This window comes from Gallinula chloropus (assembly GCF_964237585.1).
Source record: "Gallinula chloropus genome assembly, chromosome: 1".
In the NCBI taxonomy this organism is placed as follows: Eukaryota; Metazoa; Chordata; class Aves; order Gruiformes; family Rallidae; genus Gallinula; species Gallinula chloropus.
This window is the reverse complement of record NC_140085.1, coordinates 66,725,883-66,753,281: the sequence shown is the minus strand read 5'-3', so window position 1 is coordinate 66,753,281 and position 27,399 is coordinate 66,725,883. Positions and strand designations below refer to the sequence as shown.

General features: G+C 44.9%; 2 protein-coding genes across 2 annotated transcripts; one reads left to right on the top strand and one right to left on the bottom strand.

Moving 5' to 3' along the window:
- Window positions 1-3,619: 3,619 nt before the first annotated feature.
- Window positions 3,620-6,679, bottom strand: SYCE3 (synaptonemal complex central element protein 3; the record flags this gene model as incomplete). Its single annotated transcript, XM_084279194.1, has 3 exons — window positions 6,634-6,679; window positions 5,165-5,273; window positions 3,620-3,789 (listed from the first exon to the last, which is right to left on the bottom strand). Exons 2-3 carry the CDS (start codon window positions 5,271-5,273, stop codon window positions 3,620-3,622), a joined length of 279 nt encoding a protein of 92 aa, XP_084135320.1. The 5' UTR covers window positions 6,634-6,679.
- Window positions 6,680-12,751: 6,072 nt separating this feature from the next.
- STYK1 (serine/threonine/tyrosine kinase 1) lies at window positions 12,752-26,766 on the top strand. The gene is made up of 10 exons (XM_084275412.1): window positions 12,752-12,955; window positions 19,869-19,973; window positions 20,863-21,009; window positions 21,915-22,163; window positions 22,444-22,625; window positions 23,608-23,691; window positions 23,948-24,156; window positions 24,407-24,447; window positions 24,719-24,815; window positions 25,459-26,766. The coding sequence occupies exons 2-10, from the start codon at window positions 19,907-19,909 to the stop codon at window positions 25,661-25,663; spliced, it is 1,281 nt and encodes a 426-aa protein (XP_084131538.1). The 5' UTR covers window positions 12,752-12,955; window positions 19,869-19,906; the 3' UTR covers window positions 25,664-26,766.
- Window positions 26,767-27,399: the final 633 nt, after the last annotated feature.

Sequence of the window (27,399 nt, the reverse complement as noted above, 5' to 3'; positions counted from 1 at the left end):
AGGGAGGGGCCCAAAACTAAACACAGTACTTGAGGTGTGGCCTCTCCAGTGCTGAGTACAGGGGAAGGATCACTTCCCTACTCCTGCTAGACACACTGTTACTGATGCAGGCCCTTGGCCGCCTGGGCCTACTGCTGGCTTGTACTCATCTGGCTGTTAATCAACACCCCTAGGTCTCTCTCCTCCAGACAGCTCTTGAGCTACTTGACTCCAAGCCTGTGGCTTTGCATGGGGTTGTTTTGACCCAAGAGCAGGACGTTGTACCTGGCCTTGCTGAACCTCATGCAGTAGGCCTCGGCCCATTGATCCAGCCTGTCCCAGGTCCCTCTGTAGAGCATGCCTACCCTCTGGAAGATCAACACTCCCACCAATCTTGGTATCATCTGCAAAATTACTGAGGGTGCACTTGACTCCCTCATCTATGTTGTTCATAAAGCCATGAAACAGAACTAGCCCTAGTACTGAGCCCTGGGGAACACAGGGTTTGATGGCTCTTGGGTAGTTCATTCTTGGGCATCCAACTCTCATGGATGCAACTATGAAGATCAGTGATTTTTCTTGTGACAAAAAGAGCAGACAGAGGCACTGGTGTTAAACACTGGAGCATCTACTGCCTTTAATAGGCAGGGATCTAGTCCATAACCTCTTTGCTAAGCCTCATACACTTCTTGATTAAAGCTGGTAAACGGCTGTGGAAACAGATCTATTCATGCAAGATGAGCCCAGGTGAAGAGAGATTCCAGTACCTGTGTGGGTGTCTGCATGGAACAAAACATAAAGCTAAGCATGGATTGCGACTTGCTTATCTAGTGTTACTTGAGAGAGATTAAGGAGCAGATAATGAAGACAGTGGCACACCTTACTTGTGTGTTTGGGCATACAGACGGGCAGTGTACCCGTGCCAGCTTTTCTTGCCTCTGTAACGACAGGAAAAGGTGTGCTTTTTTCTCATAGTACAGCACAGGAGCCACCTGTGAGTAACTACTGTGCAGCCTCGGGTCACAACAGTGGAGTTCACCGAGAGTGCACGTACAGCTAAGCCGCTGCGAACGCTTTTCATTACAGAAATCCTCGGTGACGGGTGATTAAGAGATGTCAGCCAGCCCCCCAATCCGGGTTACTGTCACAGCGCTCAGTTCCGTGAGCACTAGGTGGGGCTGTGGCTCCACGTACTTTTTACTGAACGTGTAGGAGACGCTCCTGTGACAGGGTATCGCCGGGTGTTTCCGTGTGGGGTTTTTTTCTGGTTTGTGTTGCAAGCCGAAAGCATCTACCTGGGGACGAAGCGTGGTAGATGGTGGGATGTGTGAAGCAGAACTCAGTATCTCTGCAAGCAGAGTTCTCCATGTAAAAAAATAGAAGAAAAAACCAACCTAAAATAAACAGAAGTTATTTTAGTAGTGAAAGGTAAGTATAATCACCTTGCTGAATGCCATTTCAAGGAATAGGCTGGTGCAGTATCCCTAACTGTTCTCTGTCATCACAGCTGGGAAGAAAATACTGGGGAGAAAGAGGAAAACCTGATCTACTCAGCCAGACAGATTCTCTGTCAGGCAATGTGCGTGTTGTGCTCCTGGCTGCAACTTTTGGGTCTCTCCTCCTGACTTCCACCCCTACTACTCAATCCAGTTGGGTGTTCATGGTCACGTGCAGGAGAGCTTTAAGGAGCAAGAAAAAGGGTGGCAGAAATGTCAGAGTTCCCAGGTATCTGCATCACCCCTTCTGCAAACTCATTCTGTTCCTTCACGGTGGGGTTACCTGGCACTCCATGCCACCCTATCGTTGAGGCTAAATTGGTGCCCTAGGTTTAGCAGCATGTCACTTGTCTGTTTTTTTAGTGAGGAGAGACTGGAGGTGGTCTTCATGGTCCCTGTTGGTGGTGCTGTAATGCCTGCTGCCTCAGTGGTTACGCAGGAAAGAACCAACAAACCAATTCAGAAAGGAGCAGTCGTCAAGTGAGGAAAACCAAGTTACTATGTGTCCCCTCTCCTTGCGGCCGCACTGTCCAACAGTGGCCCTTTGCTCTGGAGAAAGAGTACTCTGTCAGACTCACTGTAGCCTTCCAATGACAGGAAATGGGATTTGCATTCACATAAAAGAGACTTCATTGAATGTCACAATTCTCTGTTCTCTCTGGGACTCTTGGATATAAAAATGAATAAATTAACATTGGCCACCTAGCTAAAGGTCTAACGAAAACTGTGCTTTCTGGAAAAATCTGTAGTCAATCTATACTGGGCACTTCATGGCCAAAACATCTCACAAAACCCAGTATGTCCCTGCACAGGCTGCTGAAGACAGTGCCTCTTCCAAGGGTGTAGTTTTTAACACAGCCTTGAAGAATGAAGGCAATCTAGTCCAAGGTACCAAAGTGACAACGTGCCATTTGCAATCCTCTAGAAAGGAGTTGCTTGTACTTAAAGTGCAAATTTTCTTGTGCTGCTCTGCCATTGACCCTAGCCTGGCTGGAATGAAGACCTACCTGCTGGAAAATCAAGAGAAGAACTCAGGTTTATGTTCTTAATCAACTAGCAGTGATGCAAAAAAAAAAAAAAAAAAAAAAAGAAAAAGTTGAAATGGCTTCTATATGTTTCATGGCAGCAGCATGAACATTGCCTGATTCTAGCTACTCTCAAACGGATACCTGGTCGAATAATTTGAGCAGACTTGACAGAATGTTGAGATGTTATTTAAATCATTAAATGCCTCTTTAAAGGACTAGGGAGATGCTCTCCTTACATAGTGCTTACTTTCTAGTTAAGAGAGACTAATTAAATGGAAATTCCTCCTCAAAACTTGAACTGCCTTCTGTCTCAAATAAAATATTTATGCATTAACTGTAAGTCACAAGGTCACCATCCTAATCCACACCTTGATTGTGAAAGAAAAAGGATTTATTTTTTTAAATATTGCACAGTAGGAACACATGGAGAAAAGCATGTTTTGTAACATTTGGCCTCTGCAGCAATCCCACAGGCTACACCACACAGAGTGCAGTCGTTAATGGTAAACATTTTTTTTCTTAAATAAGACACACTACCTTCAGAGGGTGTGAGAATAACAGCCTTTCTGGGAAATGATTAAAAATCCAAGGAAACAAAATTAAAAGACTGCAGATAAGACCCAAATAATAAAACTTGGTAACTGAATGCCTATTTGGGAATCCCACATCACACCAAATCTATTTGCAAATTTAGAATTTCACCTGGTTTTCATTTGCAGAGAAGTAATTACTCAGTTTTCCTGGAAAGGCATGTGCTGATGCTACCACTGTATCCCACTCTGCTTCCCCCATTTGTTCAGATGTCAAAGAATTCCACATCCACTGACAGTGAAGCAAGTATGGTTTTCCAGGAAGAAGAAGAGAGCATGTAAGTTGTGTATGCACACACACTACCAGGGTTCCAGATGAGCATAAGAAAAATAGGCACACTGTTACCTTTTACCTTTTTATATATATATATATCTGTAATCTTATTAAAATGCTTCCATGGATGTATATGCATCTGTAGTTCTTAGTAAGATAAAAGCCAAACCATTTTCCACAGTGTGCATGAAACCTCCACAGCTGGGAAACAAAAAGGCTGGAGTGATTTTCCAAGGGATGACTGAATTAAATTTATTCCTCTTTTGGCTCTTCGCTTTTAGGCTCACTGAGCACCTCTTGCCACTTCTTGTCCATTTCTTCTTTGCAGCTCAAGAAGACCTCTTCCAAACGCCTCATGGAGCTGGCCAAGTCTGGGTTGGTGCGCATGATGACCATGTCATAGGTCATCCAGGTTGCCTGCACTGCAAACCCAAAATGTAACAGTTAAGCCAGGGCTAAATCGCCGGCCTAAATAAAAGCAATGGTCTTATTTAACCATTATATTGTATATTATATATTTATTTATTTTATTTAACCATTATATTGGGGCCCCCAATACAAGAAAGATGTAGAACTGTTGGAGAGGGGTCAGAGGAGCCATGAAGATGATTAGAGGGCTGGAGCACCTCCCCTATGAAAAGAGGCTGAAGGAGCTGGGCTTGTTCACCCTGGAGAAGAGAAGGCTGCAGGGGGACCTCATTGCAGCCTTCCGGTACCTGAAGGGAGCAGAGAAACAGGAGGGGAATCAGCTGTTTTAAAGGGGAGACAATGGCAGGACAAGGGGGAATGGATTAAAGCTGAAGGAGGGAAGGTTTAAATTGGATATTAAGAGGAAGTTCTTTACAGAGAGAGTGGTGAGGTGCTGGAACAGGCTGCCCAGAGAGCTGGTGGATGCCCCATCCCTGGAGGTGTTCAAGGACAGGTTGGACGGGGCCCTGGGCAACCCTGTGTAGATCCAGGTCTGGAGGTTGGTGGCCCTGCCTGTGGCAGGGGGGTAGGAACTCTGTGATCCTTGGGGTCCCTTTCAACCCAGACCATTCTATGATTCTATGATTTCTTCTTCATGAATGTCTCAAAATACTTCAGAATGGAAGCACAACGATGTAAATTACAAGGGACATCTATTTAAATGTTACAACAAAATAGGTAATCAAAGTGAAATGTTTTAATATAAATGAAGAATCCTCTCTCCAGACCAGTTACAGGCTTGTGATAGGTGAGGAAGATAAAGGAGGCTGCAGCAAGAGATGAAATGTTTTAAGAACCACCTAAATAACTGAATTGATTTTGAAATAACAAGTTTCTGATAACATGGGGCAAACAATTTTAGTACTTATTTTGTACTTTCCCTTTTGTTTTACCATAATTGACTGTAGCTTTATCAATGGCACTTAGAAATTTTGTTTAACTATAAATGCTTTAACAGCCTCTATCTGTTCTTGTTGCTTGCACAGTTTCTGATATGCATATCCCACCATTTTTCAGAATTAAATCTCATTCTACATACCATGTTTTAATAACTGTAAATTAAGTATCTTGGCATTATTTCTGTTTTCAACCACCAGTCTGAAATGAGCAGCCATCACCTCTTAATTTTCAATTTGGGGCCTTTGGAAACTTCTAGATTATTTGCATGCTTTCTCCCAAGCAAGAACATTAGGGCATTAGTTGATGGTGGTTGTTTCCACTTCACATTTCTATTATATGGAAGTTCAGAGCAATAAATACAAATAATAAATGTTAAATGTCTTCAGTCTAGTAAACAAATCTGTTTCATTCTTTTATAAAGACCTGTACCTGTTAGTTTTTCCATTTCCTCCAGAAGTTTTTCTAAGTCCCTGTTCAGGTCCTCCATCATCTTTAGCATGTTATCATACTTTCCTTCCTGAGGTTCTGATTCAGCCATCTACAAGGAAAAGAGGAACTTCTTACTTCATTTTACTTCTAAGTCGGTTTTACCCTTAAAAGATACCTGTATGTTGCATACTATTTTCAATCTGTTTTGAAATTATTTTAAGTAGAAAGAATCACACCATATTTGTGCCAAACAGAGATTTTGGTATCAATAATAGCATAGATCAGCAAATTTTAGCTATTATCTTGATACAGTTGTCTTCAAGCTTCTCTCCCAAATTCTCTGCTGTAGGGCAATTCCTCATTTTCAAAGTGGGTTGTAAAATCCTCATTTGTATCAGGTATTTCATCCTGGCACGGTAGAGTACACGCAGGAAGTTCTGTCACCACGTAAGCAGCAAAGCACCTGCGATTTACTAACCTCCACTTGAGTTGTAGGTAGTAAAATTTCAGGAAGTAAAAATGTTTGGGGCAAAAATTTAGATTGAGGGGCCTGATTTAGGCTATTAGAAGTTTCAGAACCTCGATATTAACCAAAAAACGTGACACGCAGCCTTGCCTTTAATTTCCTTCTGTGAGAACCACCTGTGGGTGGGAGGAAGCTAGGAAGAAGGGAGATGGAAGAGCTTCGTTGTAGTGACCGTACGCCTCATGCAGCTGGCCTAAGTCTCTGCCAGCTTTATGTTTTTTTATATGATTTCTCAAATTCAGTTAGAGGGTATCCATTTTCCGTGTTTTACCACTGGCAAAGGCGGAAGGCGCGCACTGCTTCCCAGTCCTGTAAAGCTATGCCAAGCCTTGCAAGACGCTGGGGTGCTCAAGGGTCTCTTCACACGACCAATTTCGTTGGCTGTGCCGACAAACCCTTTACCCCACAGACCCCAGAAACGCCCACACCCCTCGCTGCACCCCTGCGGCCACCCTTTAACTTCCCACCGGCGCTGCACCAGGCCCGCGGCGCCTGAGGACTGCCAGGCCCTGCCCTACAGTCCCTTGAGGGGCCGCCCTCAGAGGGTGGCCGCGGCCCCGCTGCAGGCAGCCCTCACCCCGCGGCCCGCCCCCTCCCGAGGGGAAGGCCCATGGCCCGCTCCCTCCCACCGAGCCGCGCTGCCCGGCCGCCCACGCCAGACGCTGAGCTCCCGCCTCACGGGCCGGCGGGCGTCGCCAGCGTGGGCGGAGAGGAAAGCGGGCGGGCACGGGACACAAAAATCCGGCCCTCTGTCCTCTCCGTCCTCTCCTGCCTGCTCTGCCCGCGAGCTGGCCAACTCGATTAATTCTGCGTTTCACGAAAACAAGCGCTTGGGCGAGGGGTTAGGCGGCCGAGGGGCGGGAAGGGGAGAGGCGCGGGTTCGCCTCCCGTGCCGCAGGGCCTGGCCACCCCCGGGCCTCCTGGGCAGCGCCTCGCCCCCTACCTGCCGCGGTGCTGTAGCTGCCCGTCCCGGAGGCCGGAGAGCAGGAGGTAACCTCTCCCCTTACTTGCGGCCCCTCTGGCTGTCCCCCTCCGCCTACCCGGGCTGTAGGGCCCCTTACGTTACCCCGGTGCCGGCCCTCCCCGCACCCCCTTTCTCTGCCCGCCCCGGGTCACGGCTGGCAGCTGGCACCAGTTGGCCTGGACCTGAAAGTAACCCAAAGCTTAACGCTTTGGGCCCAGAGTTTGAAATGTGGGTGATGCCTCTGCTGCTTTTCCACAGGGGTCCATCTCCCCACCTGCATGATGGAGAGACACCTCAGGACACTTCAGGCCTGTCCTTCAGGGACAGGACAAGCGGCAACAGAAGGGACTAGGTTTGGATTGGATATAAGGAAGACGTTTGTTACGATGAAGGTGGTGAGGGCCTGGCATAAGTTGCCCAGAGAAGCTGTGGCTGCCCCCTCCCTGGCAGTGTTCAAGGCCAGGTTGGATGGGGCTTTGAGCAACCTGGTCTAGTGAAGGGTGTCCCTGCCTTTAAGGGATGCCCATGGGAGGTTCCCTTCAAGGGATCGTTAAGGTCCCTTCCAACCCAAACCACTCTGTGATCCAGTGATCTTTGTCTTCATGAAATAAAAGAATCAGAGAAGGTGTTTGCAGTAGTAGGTAAATAAGGGTTAGAAATGCTCTATTGACTGACCATCAAGACTCAAAGTTTGTGAAGTTTGCTGACACTAGGAATTATCTGGTATATATAGCAGGGCGAGAATCCAGCATCTTCTCTGAATTGTTCATGCCCCAAATAGTGTTCTGTTCCAGACAAATATCCAAACCTTAAACTATGGTTTAGACCGGGCTGTCTCTGCTTACTCTTTTTCGTCCACAAACACAAACTTGGTCGTGTTTTTAAATGAGTCAGTATATTAGTATTCTTGTCATGCATGAAACTTCTTTACTCGTCTCTTCCTGTCATCACTCGTTCTACTGCCAACTGAGTAGCTGGTTTGAAGACTGAAATCCATCTTTAAAACAAAAAAGTAAAGTATTTTTTCAGGAAGAATTAATTCTTCATATTAATGCTGCAGTTTTTTACCACAGAGCACTCTGTTGCTAAAGTTTTGCAGGGATTCAAAAGCAGTTGAGCAAAATCCTTCAAGGCCTATGAGAGAAGAAGTTATATGTGGCTAAATAAATCCTTGAACCACAGGCTGCTGAAGGCTGGGGAAAGTGTTAATGGAAGTATCATTTTATGAGGTTTGAGGTGGCGCAGTCATTTCTTAGGTGACCCCAGCTCCTAAATTAGGTGCCTTTAAACTGCCTCCCAGATGCTGCCTCCTGCTGTACACGTATGTGTATGAGGTTAGAAGGCTGATTTTTGGTCTAGTCTTGTTGCTTTTTAATGCTGCTTCCTTACTCAGTGAAAATCAGGGCAGCAAATCCGATGTGTTTAGGTGTGTAACTCCAGTAGCTTAGCATCCACCCTGCTAATGCACAGTGCTGGAACCTGTTTCCAGTGGCACTGGCAGACAGGAGCATGCTTTGTTTCAACACGCCTTGGCATATTTGTGATGCTTCTCTGCTATAATCAGGACACAGCAATGTCTTAGATGGTGAATTACAGATGTAAAAATTATATCATTACACGGGATAGGTGTTAAGTGCATTGTTACATAACAGTGTTGCAGCTCTTGGTGATAACATACTTTCTAGTTCTTCTAAGGTCTCTATGGGCATCCTTTCCAGGGTGCTGCTGGCTTCTCTTTGTGTGAAACCCCACGATTTATTCCAACACACTGAGACCAGGTGTGTGGGTCACTATAGCTCTGTTCACCAGCTTCTAGGTTTTGCCAAGAGGAACTATTGGGCTCTGACTGGTAAAAATGGGAACAGTTTAAAAATGCAGTGGTAAAAAGCAGGCACTTAAAAGGAAATTTTATATATTTAACAAAAAGAACGTAAGAAACTGAAAGAGAAAAGGCAAAAGTAACGCGAGGAATGTGCATACTCAGGTGGTTGGTTGCTCAGGACAAAAGCACTTGGGAACTGGGCAGAGCCGAGCTGAATCCCTGTGCTGCAGTGAACTTGCAGTCTCACAGTTCATCTCTCAACCCTGACATTAAGGGAGAGACTGTGACCAAGCCACCAAGTTACGCTGTGAGTCCACACTGATTTTGGGAGACCAGAGAGCTCCTGCTCGGGGAAGTTACTTCTTTGAAGGAGAGGAAGACAATGGAATCTCAATGTGTAGCATCTGTCTTCTGATGTTTGACCAAGAAATGCAAATCAGGAGCTAGGTTACCCTTTATACCTGTGATGTCAGTGTAGGGGAAAAGGATTTTAGTGCTTGAATTGTTTTATGACCTTGTATTAACTATACAGAGAACCTATGTCCTCTATGCCCTTAATTTAGTTTTTCAGCTGTGTAGAATGAATCCCAGCTTCTGAGCCTGGAAAATCTGCCAAAGAAACCAAATGGGAAAACTGTCCTGTAGCCTACTTACAGCATCTAAGCAACCTTTGGGATCTTTCCTGAGCATCTGGCTTGAGAAGGGAGAGCTGACCAGGCCAGGCACTGCATGAAACTGTGCACATGAAATGTTAATATAGATTTAAGAAAAGAGTTGGGAATGAAAAGATATAGTTTGACAGGAAAGCTGAAGAAAAAGACTGTTATTACAGAGTGCTTAACCCTGATTAGAGGAAGTGCTAGCAAATTACTGGACCTCCAGCTGGCTGAAGAAGACTGATATGTAATCCTTCAGTAATTTCATTTTTATAAGAAGCTTTATTCCCCCTATTTCATCTCATATAATGCTAACCCCTCATAGCCTTTGTTCTTTTGGTAATTTTAACTTACAAAACCAGCAAGGATGAACTTAAAATCACACTAGAACTACCATTTTCAAGACAATTCTAAATATTAAATAAGCAAGTGAACTGTTCTCAAATCACCTGATGTCATCGTGAGAGGCAAAGCCCATGAGGCAGAACTTGGGACAATGATGGGAAATTTTCTTTCAGTTCTAGATCTTCAGTTCTGATACTTACCCCATTTGGGGATGAATGGCTGGCTTGCAGAAACAAACCATCAGGTACTGAGCCTTTCAGTCTCCTCTTCGGGTTTAGGCTGACCAAAAAGTCACAGTCTGTCAGTTAGTTGTAAGCCACAATTTCAAATTTTATGTTAGGAGGTGAATGTAAGTCAGGAGATGTTACCAACCCTAAATTCATGCAGGAAAAGTGAGTATCACAGTGACATTTTAAAAAGAGATCCTGCAAAAAGAGGCTGGGGGAGCTGGGCTTATTCAGCCTGGAGAAGAGAAGGCTGTGGGGGGACCCCATTGCAGCCTTCCAGTACGTGAAGGGAGCAGAGAAACAGGAGGGGAACCAACTTTTTTAAAGGGGAGACAATGGCAGGACAAGGGGGAGTGGATTAAAGCTAAAGGAGGGAAGGTTTAAACTAGATATTAGGGGGAAGTTCTTTACAGAGAGAGTGGTGAGGTGCTGGAACAGGCTGCCCAGAGAGGTGCTGGATGCCCCGTCCTTGGAAGTGTTCAAGGCCAGGTTGGATGGGGCCCTGGGCAACCTTGTGTAGATCCAGGCCTGGAGGTTGGTGGCCCAGACTGTGGCAGGAGGGTTGGAACTGTGTGATCCTTGGTGTCCCTTCCAACCCAGACCATTCTATAATTCAGTGATTCAATGATTCATCTAAAACTTGCTTTCTCTTAACCAGCAGCGGTTATTTGGGGTATGTTTACCTCCTGGAGGTTGCACTGCAAAATGAGCACCCTTGTTAACACAGCACACAGGACAAAGAGAATAGTTGGTGGTTGTTGCTCCTTAGTCCCGTGAACACATCTCGAGGCCACTGTGTGGTTTGGGTGGTTGTGGTTTGTTCTGTACCTGTCTTGGTGATAAAAGAGGAGGCTTTTGTTAATAAGGCTGCCAGTCTACTGCCTGTCAGTGTGCCCAATTGTACTTGCTTAAGGAAAAAACCAGAGAGGGCACAAGCATTTAAACAGGCAGGGTTTTCTTCACGGATGTGCAAACAATGTAAGACATAGCAGGAGAAGTTTGTTTTATACAAGACAGAATGTGACAACAAATGACTGTTGTCCCTTAACTAAACAGGGGGAGGGGCTTGTCGATCAGTAAGGAAGAATCTAAAGTCTGAGGCCTGAACTCTGAACCATTAAAATACCTTCTCCAACCAGTCCGACTGGGAGCACAGCAGAGGGTTTGTCTGGGGAAACTAAAAGTAGCAGAGGCAGAGGTTGCTGCTTTTGCATATGTGCACCTTTAATATTAACCCTTTACCACTCTTCCACATTTGGGGGCTGTAGAAACTGTGAAAGAAGGAGCAAAAGGAGGAAGATTGTCAGTTATCATGTGTTTAAGCAGGAGTCTGAGTAGGTTCCTCCAGATGCCCTTGGAGAAGGTACTTGTGGAAAGCAGCACATTGCAGCAAAGAGCTTGTTTAAATGAGGAACTGTCCTTTGCATTTTAGCTACCTTTTAATGGGGGATGAGGTACAGGATGGATCTCCTGCTCTTTCATGGAGAAAACACTGCAGAGAGTCAGGGCAAGTTAGTACCTGAGTGAAAGGAAAGCTGAAACCCCAGTCTGTGCCTACCATCTGCAGCTGCAGTCATCTTTCTAACTCAAGAAGATTTTCAGTCTAGAAGTCTCCCCTTGTTTCTCAGGGGATGAAAGCCCACCTCTGTTGTGGTCCTTGAAACCAGGACAGCATCTCAGAGCTATTGCATTAATACTATTTTGCTTCTGCCAGTCTCTGTAAGAGAGATCGAGCAGTGAAGAAAACCACTCCTGGTTTTCACCATTTTGCCCAGATAGACAGGAAATGCCAGCTGGAAGAATAATCCCAGAGAGAAGTTTAGGATGCACTGCTGTACAAATACACTGACACACAGTCTCTCTTAAGGATAAGTGAACTACTGTGTTTCAGTACCTACAGCTATTGCTACTGTCATAACTAAATTTTTCCCATAGCAAAACAATTTGTGCAGCACCAAAGCGTTGAGGCGAAGGTAAGTCATGCTCAAGCAGCTGGCACCAGATGATATCATCTTCCTAAGGCTACCTGTGTGGTATTGTTGATTGTGAAATGAACTTTGTCTCTCAAGGAGAGGTCTCAGGCTGTTTCCTCATGTGATACAACTCTTCCCCTCGCTTGTATGAAGAAGGTAAGAAAAGAATCTTCATACAGACTCAAGTAACCAGGAGTCAGGAATTTTAACACTTAAGATTTTTCAGTGATAGGAGAGGGCAGCCTTTCAGCTAATGGAGGGAACCTGCAGGCCAGCAGCTGGGACTCTGCGTGCGCGGATTGGGTGGGAAGAAAGTCCCCAGAACTACAATGCCGAGGAACTGGCATGCAGTGAAGATTATGAGCTGGAGACCGAGGGCAGAGCACAACAGTGACCCCAAGGGCATCACAGCAGGAAAAGGTGACAGGGCAAGTTTAAGAATATTATCCAGTCCGGTTGGTGAGCTCAGGATGGATTTTGAAGGGGGTTTTTAAGTGAGGGTCATTGCCAGGGCTGTGTGGGAGCTCTGGGCTGGAGTGGTGGGAGGAAAGGGCAGACAGCAGGGCTGGAAACTGCTGGCAGAGTACATGGACAGCCCAAGCAGGAGGGATATGAATGAGGAAGGCAGAATGTGAAAAAAGCCTGCGCTGCTGCTGACTGTTGTAGCACATCTTTGTATTATTAACCTTTTCTCTCGGTCTTCACCTGCGGGTTGTGTTCCTGATAGAAAGCTTTTCCAGCTTTCCAGGGGTTTGGTACAGATTTTCTGTTCCAAGGATCTTTCTTTTTTTTTTTTTTTTAATGAAGGTGAACCTGTAATCTGCAGTGTGTGATTTCTGTTTGTCACATTAGCCTATCCCTCTTGATCTGTGTTTGCCTGCCTTTCAAGCTGCGCTTCAGGTCCCCGCCTGCCCGCCTGCCCGTGGACTCTTTTCTTTGCCCGTCTCTGTCATCTGCAGGTGAGCAGCTGGTGCCTGGAAGCCCGGCAGACCCGTTTTACAAGTGTGTGGATACCAGTCAGCTCCCCAGTTCGGGTGTTGGACATACACTCACGCAATCTCCCTGGGGAGACAGCCGAGGAGACCTTGAGGAATAAGGAGCTGACGCTGGGCAGGTTTGGAGTAGGAAAATCAGCGAGGAGGAACTTAGTCATAAGAATTACAACCACACAAGGCAACCACCAGCGTTATCAGGAGGGGCCTCAGACGAACTAGGAGCTGGCAGGAGGCGAGTTTCGGGAAAAGACTTCCCCAGGGCAAGAGAAGTGGTGTAATTCAGGTAAGTGAGTGAAAACACTGCTGGAGATTAGCTAATGAATATTTATTTTTTTTGTAAAAAAGATTTTGATTAAAATAAATGCGACCTGGACTAGGATATAGCTGTACTTTAAAGTCTGTACTTCTGTGTTTGTATGTCTATAGATCTGTGCATTTGCCTATTGCTTGTACTGACGTTACTTACAGTAATAAATCTCTGTGAGCGTAATGGTATTGGGGGTTGAGAAAAATAAGTGCAAGCTGATTTAAATGGAAGAACTTCTAGGCACATTTCAAGCAGGCAGAAAATAACTTAGGCAATAAGTTGCATATAAAATTAGTCTCGCTTCGCTGAAACAACAGAGGGCAAAGCTATGCGTATGCATGCATGTGTGTGGATGTTCCGTGTGTGGTTATGTAATACATGCCTAGGGCTGGGATCAGGACTGATTAGCATTTGACTTCCATCACTGTTGTTTGTAAGGAAACTAACCCACAGTGGTGCAGATAGCTAGATTTTTCCATGTGTTCGCCTGTTTGCGTGTGTCTGTGTGTGCACCTGCATGAACTACTGATTAAATTATAAACAAAATTGAAAATTAAATTAATTAAATTAAATTAAAACCCAAGAAACATCCAGAAGTTGGGAAACTGTGAAGCTAAAGTATGCACAGCTTCAGTTCAGTTTCCCTGTGGCTGTGCATTTAGGAAAGCAGATCTGAAGCTGTCACGCAGCACTGTGATATCGTGGAGTACTGTTATCACACAGTGGGTTTGGTGTGCATACATATATAGCTCTCTTTCTTTTGGCAAACACCTTCATTCTTATGTCCTGTCATAGCTTTTTCAGAGTATCTGTATTGAGTTTGTGCTAGGGCTTCATTTGATACAGGCTTAGTACTGGCAGTTAGCACCAAAACCAGCATCAGTCAGTAAGAAAGAGACAGAATGGCAGGCATTTGCAAAGGTAGTCTGTGATTTTGACTACAAGAGAGAGTCATAGGTAAGACTGTGCTTTTGGGAGTCTTGCTGCTAGACTTTCTGTATTCCAAACAGCCTGCTTACTCACTAAGGGAAGGCTGATGTATTCCTCATTTTTAAAAATTACTTTAACTTTTCTTTTGCAGATTACATGTGAGGAATAACATTTTGTGGCCTTAATTCAGAGGGAGTGTGATCAAGATACATGTTATTTTTCAGAAACAATAGTGGGCTGTGTCTGCATTAGAAAAAAACTATTTTTGTCTTAATCACCATTCAGTCTCTGTACTGTTTCACACTTCTGTACTCAGACTTCCTCACACTGCACAGGTAAATTAATTTTTGAGATTAAGCAAAACTTAGCACTGTGAGGACTTGCATATCTCTGCTGATATGGTGCCAGTTTGGACTAACCTTGTTAGCATAAAAGCACAGCAGTACAGAGTCCTCTTAGAGACTGCTGACTTTGCCTATTTTTTTTCTGCTCCCTTGAAAAGGAGCCAGATTTGCCCTAAGTAATTCACCTGCTCAAATAGCAGCACGGATCTCATTATTTGCTGTTCACTTTATGGTCTAGCTCTTCAGAAACGGTCAGCTTAATTTTGTTTCACTCCTTTAATATGCTTTGGTAGCAGATAGCCTAGGTTTGAGGTTCAGGTACTGCTTTTAATTGCTGATCAACATAAAATCTTGAATGGCTGTATGTGATTTTTTTTGAAACAGTTCAGTTTTTCCTTACAGGATGTTACAACTAGCAGCTGTTGCAGGAAGTGTGTTAGAGTACCCAGTCTTTATAACTGAGACATTGTTACAGTCAGTACAGCAAGCCACAGGACATAATCAGTAATCTTTGTTGAAGGCCACAAATGAGGTGGCCCTGGTATTTTGTAACCTGGGTCGACTGGCCAGAATTTCTCATTCTACACAGCTGGAGATGCTGCTTGATAGCCCAGAGGTGCCTTATGGTGAGGTGACTGGATGGTCTAGGAAGGACCATGCAAAGATGTCGTGACCTGAGATCTTCAGAAGCCAGAAGAGGCAGGATATGTAGTCTTAACAAATGCACAGCTTTTTGCAGAAATAGGTTATGGCATCAAGTTGGACTTGTTTTTTACTTGTTTTGGACGCTGCTTTTAGTAAAATGGTGGATATTACAGGGGAAAAAATAATCTCAGTTTTGCTGTTTGTTTGTCCATGGTGATTTTCTTCTCCCTCTTCTCTCACATTTAATGCCCACAGCTGCTCAGCTGTCCTGTGCCTACACATTGTGGCTTCACTGCCATTTGGGTTCCTGCAGTTCCCTGGGAGCTTCAGTCCCCTTCAGCTGCATGGCAGGGGCAGTGTGGTTTTGCATTAAAGCCTTGACTGGTGGCCATGTTCAAAGGTCAGTTAAAAGAGGAGGAAAATAATAGTAGTAGTAGTACAGAAATGGTGACTGGGAAAAGCTTAAGAGTGTGGTTCTGCCACTGTAAGAAATGAAATAGAAGGTGTCATGGTTAAAGGATTTATTTTGTCTTTTAGCAGGCAGTATGCTGGACTGAAGTGAGTAACTACTCAGCTGTTCTTCACATGCCTGTAGCCCTGTTACAGTTGATCCTCATGATGAGTGCATGAAAAACTCCTGTAAGGGTATTTTTATATTACAACGGTGAGCGATTAATGCAGGCCAGAAAGTCTGGAGAAATAACCACATGAACTTCCACATCAGGTCATATAGCAGTTTCAAAGGGCTAATGAAGATCCAAGTGAATCTTAACCTTTATTTTTGTCATATTTAATTTAATCAGCCGTTTCTTTAGACAGAATAAGCTGTCAGTACTCAGGGATTTATGCATTTGGACTGATGATGGGAACTGTTAGTTCCCAAGTCAGACATATTCACTTGCAAAACTGTGCATTTACCAGGAATATGTTCAGCACCTGACTTTCCTGAACACGGCAGGAGCAAGTAGCAGGCAGGTTCTGTGCGTGCAGCCCTCAAGCTGCCTGTTACCATATATTCCACGGGCACATAAGACTTGGTGTTTCTCTTTCTTCTCAGTCTTCACCACAATGCCTGTCACTCAGGCTTCTTGTCTTTTGCGTCCTGACACTTTAAATAGCATAAGTTGAGCCTGATGAGAAATTAAGTCCATATAAAACATGAGAGAGGATTGCATATTTCAGGGCAGCTCACCTTCCCAATCCAGTTTACCACATTGCCATGTGAATGCTTGCCGCTAGCACTAAGGGGACAGTGTACACGTGGGAATGAATGACAAGGGACTGGGAAAACCATAGTAGGGCTTATGCTGTGATGACACAGGGGGTGGGTTCACAGTGCAAATTGACTGTTCACCACCCTGGGTAGTGGGAGATCCATTTTCCCTGTTCGTGCTGCTGGGTGTGTGCTCCTGCCACTTCCTCCTGCCTGCGGTTTTTAACTGCTTGGTGAACTAATACCACTCACTAAAATGGCAGCAAATTACCATGGCAAAAGAAAAGTTGGTTTTTTCCTGCTTAGTTGTTTGAGTAAGTTTATCAAGTGATCGGGTGCACAGCTGGGAGCAAAGGCAGGAGTGATAAGAAGGCAGAGAGAAGAGATACTCGCTCCCTTTTGGCACCGGTGAGCGCGCACTTCAGCTCAGCTGCATCCACAACACCATACTCAGCCTCGGTGTTGGGGCTGCCACAGTTGCCATCTTTCAGCTTCTTACTGCCCTGCCCCTGCCACCCTCTGTGCTTTGTTTCAATCGCCAGGGCAGCAGATGTGCTTTGCAAACAAACACTGCTGAAAACAAAGCACCACCTTTCCCCCAGCGTTCATCCTGTTGGCAAACAGGCACAGAGGAGCCGTGTCAGCGCAGGGCAGATATAGGGGCTAATAAACAGTCCCCGGGCTGTGAAACTGCTGTGCCATGCATAGTTCACCAAACAGTCTGCTAGTAGCAGTTTGCAGACACTGCTGGCTGCAGGTTAGCTTCTGCTAAGGTTTTGCCTTGCCTCTCTCATTGCCTGAGAGCAGCCACTGCTGCTATTTCTGGATACCAGGGTCTGTGTTGTATATTTAGCTTGGATGTGGGGCTTTGGATTCAGGTGTTAGTCAAAGACAGACATATTTTCTGCAGTCTGCTTGTAACTGTGTAGTATCTGAACGTTTTTAATACATGTGGAGTGTTGCCCTTTGAGGCCACTGTGTCTGCCTTGATTCCAACTGGTTTCCCTTTGCCACAGCAAAAGCTCCCACATCTCCCCAAGTCTGTTCATCGGAAATCCTGTTGCTCCCTTCACTGAGCTTCACTGAGCTCTAGTGAGGGGAACAAATACCTTTTTCAAAGCTCGTTTACAAAGACCTTCAGAGCCCCTTGTTGCTCCCATTCAGTCCCTTGTGTTGAGAAGGTTTGTTCTAGAAAAGCTAATTTGCTTTCTGGTCACTGTTATCAAAGGGGAGGTGTCTTTAAGGAAGGCTTTGGAGCCTGAAACTGAGCGGGAATGAACCACCTTTACCTTGAGCCTTGGTGTTCTGCAAGAAGAGTGGTCTAGTTGCAGTGCTCATTATCTATTGTGCTTGATTTTTGTGTTGCACTGCCAACTATTTTCCTTAGGTAAGGTGTTAAGTCACATTGATGTGCTGCACAGTAGAGGACCTGATGAAAAAACTGCATGTGGAAATTCCAGGCTTTGGGTAAACAACAAAAATAATGAGTTTCAACTGAAGGAGGGAGAAATCAGAGTAAGATGAGATCTGTGTATTTCTGAGCTACCACTCGTGAGGATGGAAATTTAGGAACTGCAGTGAGGTTAACTGAGAGACAAGTAAGCTGCAGAAAGAGCTAATTATGAGAATTCAGGTGGTCTGGACCTGGAAAGTAGCACTGAAAGGCACTTGTAGAATTATCCTTTTAAGTGTAACTTCTTTTCCAGCTTCCTGAGTTTTGCAAGAGGACAGACACACAGGGAGTAAATGGACTTGTTTAATCAGACTTTTCCAGTGGTTACATCTCTGTGGCTCCATAAGTAACAACAAATAGGAGTGCCAGTGCAAATAGCACACTGGTGGCTGCCAGCGTTGTTATTTCTGGATCCCATAATTCTGCCCTGCGTGTGGTTAGAAAACATGGGTGCTGTGCTCTGGCATCACTGGTGGAGGTGCAGAAGGGAGTAGGTAGGAATCTTTTACAGACAGTGTCCTGGTGTAGTCATGGTTGCTGTGTCCAAGCTTTTCTCCATGGGTCTTTGTGACTGTATGAGTATGTTTCTGTGTGAGTACATGTTGGTGTGTGTGTCCCCTTACACATGCCTGTGCATGCACGTCATTTAAATGTAAGAGTGCATTTCTGGTCTTAAGGTGGAGCTTGGGCAGTTTATGGCTCAGATTGTAGCACATGATTGCTGGCTAATGGTGCTGAAGTCTCTTTTCCTGTGATGCCACCATGTCTGTTCATATCTGTGTATCCAAGAGTGAAAGAAGCTGGGACTGTTCCTCCTTCAGTAACACCTGTGCATTTGTGTGTGTATATGTTATAGCCAGGGTGGGTTGACTCAGTGTGCTTGCTTTCAGAGTGCACTTGAAAAGCTTGATGTTGTTGCTGTATTATTGCTCTTTTGACTGGATTCATCTCGTAGCCACACCCTGAAACCAGGTGAATTTGCTAGTACATTGATAATCAAAGGAAATAAAAAATGAAACAGACTTTTTGTGGCCATGAAGCAGACCTAAAGTGCAGATATATTCCATTTTCCTATTTGTGCTGCCTCTGTTCTGCAACTGATAAAGCACTTTGGGCATGAGAACAAACTCTGTTTAATGTTTCATACATCACCAACTTCCATAAAACCATATTGATATCAACGGGAATGCCATATATTATGATTAAAAATTGCCTTTGAGGTTAATTGCCTTGAACTCATAGCTTAAAATAAAGTAAGTACCTCCAGGATAAAAGTCCCAATGCCTATAAAATGTTCTAGAAGGTTTGTGAAGCTGTTAAGTCTTAAACTTTTTGGCAGTGTTTATAAAACCAGTAAATGTACCTGCCTTGCCTTTCAGCATCAGTCATCACTCTTCACCACATAGATTTTTGCAATTTAGAAATAGTAGTCCAGGTCCTCTGCTGATGTAAATCAGTGCAGCACTGTAGAGCCTATTCCTATCATATGACCTCAGCCCTCAGTAAAGATTGTAAGTATACTTAGTGTAGCAGTGGAGCATCTTCTAGAATACTCAGTGTTCTCTGGAGAACAAACAAAACCACATACACCCATTTGAACTGAAATACAAATTTCTGCAGGGGTAATCTCCCTCTGTAATGCAGAACAGCTGTGATTCTGGCAGAGATGTGCCTTGTAGAGATTATTGATAGTTGAAATTACAGCTGGAAAGGTGCATGTTTGCACAGGCTCTGGATTTTCAACCAAAATCCCAAAGAGGTCCAGATGTTGTGCTTCAAATTACCTATAGATCTGGCAGCATTAAGGAGTCGGTACCAGAGAACCCTAATGACCCTAGGATCTTTTTTTCTCCTTCCTTGTTGTTGTGGAGGAATAACACAACTTGTGGCAGGGGCTGTAGTCAAGAACAACAGGCATTTTGTATGTGTGCTACTGATCTGTTCTTTTGTTAGGCACCAGAGCCATTTTGTCATCTCAGAAGTGTGTTAGCTGGGTGTGTCTGAGCTGTTCATGACAATGAATTTTTGTGCATGTGCCAACCTTTAGGGCTAGGGTTACTTGATGGCTTGTGGAGAACTGTAGAAGAAGCTTAATCTTAAAATCTCTCTCTTCATGCAAGCTACCACTCATAGGATTTGATAAGTGGATATCCTGTGTCATTCTCTAAGCCTTGAAGTCCCAGTGCTGCTTCTTCACACGGCCACCGATCGTAAGGGCTAGAAAGCTCCATATTCACCTCACCTGTTGCTTCATAAATCATCCTTCCTCCTGATAAATTTGATTAATATTCTTTGTGTCTGCAGAGGACAGAGGTGAGAGACCCACTTGCTTGTAATTGAACATGGCAGGAGGTGTGAAGAGGTTCACGCGCATGCTACTGGAATGCAACAGCAACGACAAGCTGTGTGGTAAGAGTCACAGATTCCCTCATAGGTGTTCAAATGCTGAGCAGGAAGGCCAGCTTTCCTAAAAAGTGGGCCAAGCCTTTCACTTTCTCCACCTGTGTTCCAGCCCACACAGAAGGATCTGACAGAGCTTTCCCTGCATTGTGTCTCAAGGTAGAAACTTTTAAGGGGATGCGCCCTTTGTAGTGGGATGCATCTTGCATAATTTTAGCCAATTTAGACTATATCTGCTTTGAATGAGACACACTATAGATTCCCCACTGCCTCCCTAAGGACAAGTATTGTAAGGTTTTGATTTAATGACTTTCTGACATCTTTGGGAACTGAAATGTGATCTTGCCTTATACAAAAATAGCACCACCTCCAAACCTGGGGACCTAAGAGAGTCAGTTACCTGCAACATTCTTGTTGATTGCAGTGTCTTCTGGGCAAATCCAAAGCAGGTAACCACTCCCTGTTTTGTTTAAAATGTTCCCTATAATTCTAATGGAAGGAGCAGAACCTGCAATTGCACCTGTATCGGCAGTGGTACAGCAATATCCATCCCTTCCCATTCCCCTCCTATTCCTCTGCCAGGGCTGGTCTGTTCCACTGGTGGATGGTCCTTACACATGGATATAATTTCTAGCCTCTGCATTAAGTCACCTAAATAAGTGACCGTAGGTGCAGGAGTCCCAGTGGTTTCATGCAGCTTAGATTCTCAGCACCTTTAAAAAATAGGGTGGCATCACTAACAGTTTTCAGTTGCTGTTCCAAGGAACAGCAGATAGATACACATGCTTTCGGGGTTGGGAGTTCATGAAATGGGTTATTGTTACTTAGTTATACAGGACCAAGGTACCAGGCAGTGCTGATTACTCCTTGCTTTCCCATTTTCTTTTTCTGCTGATAGTTGTGCGCGAATACCAGACTGAAGTGATCGTTGTCCCAGCTCTCCTTGTGGGGTTTTTTGTCATCGTGCTGACTGTGATCCTTTGGCTGCACTGCCGAGGCTTGCGAGCAAAGCAGGAGCAGCAGTCACCATCATCTGGACACCAAGGTGAGAAAACGTACTTCAGCCGTAGGAAAGAGCATTGGTTGCAGTGGCCAGAAGTCAACCCCATTGCCCTGTTGCTGGAGCAGTGTTAGGCAGTAGCATTTGTGAAGAGCCTGAATGGTATTCAGCAATCCAGTGAACATAGGAAAAACTGGGAACCCTGATCAACTCCACTTGCAGGAGGAGTAGGAATCTGCAGTATAGACATAGCGTTTAGGCTGATTAACATGCTGTGGTGACATTACTTGAGAGCTGAAAAGTGTGTAACAACTTTGTATCTGTTACTGCAAGGAGAATTTCACTAGGGTAATTATGAGTGACAGCCCTTTTGATGTAGGTGACACCTAATCTATTTGCTATACTGTCATTTAAGAAATTTCCAGCAGCTGTCTCCCATTTCCTGTGGGGACAACAGGAAATAGAACAGGGTCTGGTGAGGGGGTAAGGAAGGGTTTGTTGGTACCACAGTCTGGTTCTGAACTGACTTGGGGTTTGTAGAGGAAAAAGCCTTTTCAGCCTATATAAAGGGAAATAATTGAGAACAAAGATAAGGCCTCTGTGAGAACACCCTGTGCATGTCACTTTCATAACAACTGGTAGCTGGTGGTAAAAAAGTCATTGCTTCAGCACATGGGAATCAAGTACATCTTATCTAGAAAGTTTACACAGTTAAACATAGTAGAAGCCTTCAGACTTGTTCTGCTGTTTCATCAAGTAGAGTAGGAAATAAATTCCTTCACCTCTTCAAGGGCCAGGGTAAGTAAGATACAAGAACGGTTCCTCACTTTGTCCTGATTTCCAAAACAATACTGAGCCAAAATCAAAGAGGGTGGAAGGACAGGCATTGCCACCTGCCACAGAAGTTCAGCTTTATGTTTTTGTGCATCATGTGCATTTGTTTTTGTCAGTGAATGACAAGAAGCAGCAGGAATGCAGCTCGACAGAGAAGCGCTATATCCAGCTGAGCGAGACATCTGTGGAGAGCCTGCTTAGTTCTGCCTGCTTGTCTCTGAAGGAACTGGAGGTGCCGCGAGAGAAGCTCTCACCAGGCACCTTCCAGCTGATAACACGTGGCCGCTATGGAAGCATCTACAGGGCACAGCTGGAACTGGGGAACTCTGTGAAGACTAAGACTGTAATATTGAAAGCTTTACAAGGTGAGGCACGTGGCTGGGACCCACTTGGCACGTATCTCTGTGTCAGAGACGTGATGCTGGGCAGAACTTTGCCGTCACTGCTGGGCAAGCTCGAGCTGTGTTCAGTGTCACGTTAGCTTGTCAGGGTGGGGTTTGGTCGGAGTGCCTTGCCAGGACTAAAGGAGATCTCTGTTCATGTTGATTTGCAAAGCTACTCATCCTGTTCTTTGCTGCCTCCATTTGGGTTTGTCTGTTATGTTTGCTTGTTTATTTTTTTATATCATTTTTTTGTTTCTTTCAGACCTGGCTACTCCCCAGGAAGTAAAGGATTTCCTGGGAAGGATTAAATTCCATCAGAATCTTGGGCATCATGAGAACCTTGTTGAACTGGTTGGATGCTGTGTAAACCAGCTCCCGCTTTATATGATCATGGAGGATGTGTCTCTTGGTGACCTGTTGACATTTCTGTGGACATGTCGGAAGGTGAGTCAAAAGAAGTGATGGTAGATAGAATATCTTTTTAAATTCCTCACATAGGCATCTATCTGTAAAGTCATAGATGATTCTTTTAATCTCTTTATGTGTCCATCCATTTCAGTCTAAACTGTTTCCACCCCCCTAGAAATTCTACACAGGTGTAAGAATTGGTGCATATCTTGATTCTCTAACACCTGGAACACTAAATTCAGAGGTTGCTCACTGTCTTTTTCAGCAGGAGGATGAAGTGGTAGCAAATAAAGCTAGTAAGTGCCACGTTCAGAACAAACAAATGGAAGCAACCACTTCATGAAGTGGGAAGTTGGCTAATGGGATTCCTTGCCACAGGCTGCTCTGGATATTGAAACTTTACATGGGTTCAATACAAGAGTGAACACATTCATGGAAAATAACCTTTCAAAGGTTGCTGAAAAGGTGTTGAAACCATAACCATCCCAGGAAGTTCTTAAGTTGAAAACAGATGGGGGCTGAAAAACTACCCAGGAAAAGCATTGTGTACTTACCTTATCCTCTTTCTCTTACTTGGGCATCACCCATGGTCACTGTAACAGAAAGGGTAGTAAGAGAGGTGGACTGTTGGTCTCATACCAGATTACCATTCATATATTACAAATGTGCTTTTCTACTCATCATTCTAATTTATAATACACCTTTAATTCATCTGCATGGATTGTCATTCTCCACTGTCATTCTGTCCATTTCTGTCTAACCTGTTACTCTCTTCTCCACCCTTAAATTTACCCACCAGTTGTCTCTAGTGTACCTGTCTTACCCAGGAAACCATCCATCCATCAACATCACCCACCCATGTACCCTTATAATTCAGTCAGTTTATGACTAACTATGAAATGAGCTGCGGAAGCAAAAGATTTGATAACAGTCATTTTATTGGATTAGCAGGAAGCATTCCCTGGTACCCTGCAGCTATGGCATTTGTTTGATCCATGGCCTGCTCTTCTCTCCCCAGGATGTAATGATGATGGATGGCATCCCCTATGACCTCACCGAGAGGCAAGTATATGAAGTTGGCCAGCAGGTTGCAGCAGCTCTGGTAAGTCTGCTCACATGCACTGCACTTTTTTTTCCTCCTTGCTTGATTGTGACACAAATCTGCATGGTGACCTAAGTCTTGGCTTAAGCACTGAGGATGCACCATGTTAAAACGGAGCCAAACACGCTTGCATTGTGTTGGTGAGCATTCACCTCTCTTCCACAGAGTGGAAGACCTGCACAAACCAAGTGAAAAATTCTGTCAGCTAAAATGGCTTTTAAAATTCTCACAGGCTCTTTCTTTTCCAACTTTCCAGGCTTACCTTGAAGAGAAGAAGTTGTTCCATGGTGACATTGCTGCCAGGAATGTCCTCCTCCATCACAACTTCACTGCTAAGCTCTGTGGTTTGGGTCTGGCCTATGAAACTCACACATACGGTGCCAACTCAGCCACACAGACTGTGCCAGTCAAGTGGCAGGCCCCAGAGCGGCTCATGAAGAAGCCCCCCAGCATCAAGGCAGACATGTATGATTTAATTTTTGGACTAGAAGTTAATCTGTCTGTCAGTCCTGTCTTTTTTTCACTCTCTTGTGTGTCATTTCACATCCTGAAGTCCATAGTGAGACATACCTAGGTTCAGCATAAAGCTCCACTTTACAGCTCCTACCTTCTCATTCCTGCAGGTTGTGCCTAGTCATTGTATGTATTTAAGCCAGCTAGAGTAGAAACTTAGCAATTTTTGGTTTCTTTTTCTTTCTTTATTTTTTTTTTGCAGATGGTCTTTTGGAATTCTACTGTATGAAATGATTACCTTAGGTAAGAAGATTTAAATATAATAAAAAAATATGTAAGGAAGCAGCAAATTAACAAGTCCCCAAATCTCAAATTGTAGAACCTACAGTTGTGTCATTTTAAATAAGTGTCCAGTATGCTCCAACTTGCAATTCCTTTTAGCCTTTCTGTCAGGGCAAATTTTGGTAGGGAAAAAATGGACTTTGGCAGGGAAGGAAGGCATTCTTACACAGAAGCTGCTATCTTCAATTATTACCTTACAGCTTTTATACTGTTAGTTGTTTTGCCCTTCCAGGTGCTCCACCTTATCCTGAAGTTCCACCTTCTGAAATATTACTGTACCTGCAGAGACAGAACATCATGAAGCAGCCCTCAAGCTGCCAGCAAGCCATGTAAGCCACCTGCTTTATGGACAATTCAACTTGAGATCTGCAGAGCTAAATGGAAGTGAGACATAGAGAACCTTAAGTCTAGACTACACAAAATAGTAACCTGTTAGCTGAGGAGACTTGCTCTCACATATCTCCTTACTGGATTGTGCTGCATGAAGTCTTGATTGCCAAAACCTCTTTTTTCCTGGTTTTGAAATGTGCTTATTTCTGTTTCCTTACCTGCCCTTGCATTTTGTTGCCCCACTGCCTCCCTGCAAGATGTGGGACTATTCTGGAGTAACCTCTGTGTAAGTTGCGCGATGCTTCCTGAAACGAACAAAGCATTCACGGGGAGGATCAAAGGCACTACATTTCCTCCTGTGAAAACATAATGTCTCTTAATATTCAGAGGGATTTTCATCCATGAGGAATCCCAGTGGATATTTCAAAAGGGAATAGCAAACTTTTCCCATACTCATAGCTGGCATCCTGGCCAACGACTGCAGGCCTTTGTCCCTGCACATTATTATGTGGTTCCAAATTTCAAGGGGTCATTGAAAGAACTTCATGTGAAGCAGAGGAAGTCTCTAGACAATTTAAATATGAAATGACTTGCCTGTAGCAAAACTCTGTGTTGATGCTTCCCTGCTTCTCCATCTTACAGGTACAGCATCATGAAGTCCTGCTGGCAGTGGAATGCAACTAACCGGCCTTCTCCAGCAGACCTGCTCCAGTCCTTACAAACAGCTGTAAAGACCAGCAATGACCATGCAGTGCTGCAGGTGCCTGAGCCAGTGGTGCCTGAGCTCTATGCTAATGTTGCTGGTGTTGATGTGCACAGTCTAGTGAGAGAATACACTGTACTCTGAAGGAACCTTTCACGTGTTAGGAAAGGAGAAGTCTCTGGGTTTGCCCTTTCTAGACACTTTACAAGCTCAGAATGAGGTGTGTTGGGGTGGGGGGATCCCTTTGTTTTTCAAACACCTTATGGAGATCAGATCTCCTCCATGCCAGAAACACCAAACTATTACTTTTAAATCAACCTGTTGGTATCATTCCGCCAGTGGTCAGTTGAGAGCAAAGTGGGTTTAGGAAGCTGAAGAAAATGGCATGAGAAACTCGAATTAAAGGAGTGTATTTGGTTTGTGTGGCAAGGTTTTGGTAGCCAGGGGGCTGTGGGGGCAGCTTCTGTGAGAAGCTACTAGAAACTTCTGTCATACCCAATAGACCCAGCGCCAGTGGGCTCCAAGAGGGACCTCCTGCTGGCCAAAGCTGAGCCCATCAGCGATGTTGGTAGTGATAATATATTTAAGAAATGGTAAAAACCCACTACACAACAGCAGCAGGAAGAGAGGAGTGAGGATACATGAGAGCAACAGCTCTGCAGACACCCCGGTCAGTGAAGGAGGTGGTGGAGGATGTGCTTCAGGCATCAGAGCAGAGATTCCTCTGCAGCCCATTGAGAAGACTGTGCCAGAGCAAGTGGAAGTCCAAAGGAGGCAGTGACCCTGTGGGAAGCCCATGCTGGAGCAGGATCCTGGCTGGAGCTGTGGACCTGAGGAGAAAGGAGCCCACACCAGAGCAGGTTTGCTGTCAGGACTTGTGACCCCATGCGGGACCCATGACCCCATGCAGGACCCATGCTGGAGCAGTTCCTGAAGAACTGCAGCCAGTAGGAACAGGTTACCTTGGGGAAGTTCGTAGAGGACTGTCTCCTGTGAGTGGGACCCCATGCTGGAGCAGGGGAGGGGTGTGAGGAGTCCTCCCCCTGAGGAGGAAGGAAAAGCAGAGACAACACGTGATGAACTGACTGTAACCCCCATTCCTTGTCTCCCCCTGTGCTGCTGTGGGGAGAAGAGGTAGAGTTAATCCCAGGAAGAAGGGAGGGGTTGGGGGAAGGTGTTTTAAAATTTGGGGTTTATTTCTCATTATCCTGCTCTGATTGTGATTGGCAATAAATTAAATGAATTTCCCCAAGCTGAGTCTGTTTTGCCCATGACAGTAATTGCTGAGTGATCTCCCCCTGTCCTTGTCTCAACCCACGAGTGTTTTGTTGCATTTTTCTCTCCCCTGCCCATTTGAGGAGGGGCAGTGATAGAGTGGCTTTGGTGGGCACCTGGCATCCAGCCAGCACCAACCCACCCCAAGGAGGTTTCTGCAAACCTCTTCCCAACCTCTTCCCATTGATGCAGTCCCAGGAAACTGCATCGATGGGCACTGCCCTATCAGAACACACATACAGGGTAGGTAACACAAATGGATAGATGCCTGTCCATTCACTAAGGACCTGCTCAAGACAATAATTTTCTTGCCTTTTAAGCATTTAATAGATGTCTGGGATTTCTCCAGTGCTTCATACTCCAGCTTCCTATGGGAGAATGGGCACTGCATTTAAACAGCCAACCAGCCCACCCATCTCTGGGCGCTGAAGTTGTTACACTAATGTAATGCACCTTCATATAGAGTGCACCTTCCCTGCAGTAGCTGTAGGGCCAAGAGCTTCCTCAAAGACAAAAGGTGCATTATCCCATCCCTATCTCAGGAGAAAGTCCTTACAGATCTGAAGTTCTCAGGGAAGGTCCTTAACCAATCATTCCTTTGAGCA

Excerpts from the sequence above, each read along its gene's own strand:
- STYK1 (XM_084275412.1), top strand. The coding sequence starts at position 19,907 with ATGGCAGGAGGTGTGAAGAGGTTCACGCGCATGCTACTGGAATGCAAC. Across the intron at positions 19,974-20,862 it reads CAGCAACGACAAGCTGTGTG|TTGTGCGCGAATACCAGACT; the intron begins GTAAGAGTCACA and ends TTCTGCTGATAG. Across the intron at positions 23,692-23,947 it reads AGCAGGTTGCAGCAGCTCTG|GCTTACCTTGAAGAGAAGAA; the intron begins GTAAGTCTGCTC and ends CCAACTTTCCAG.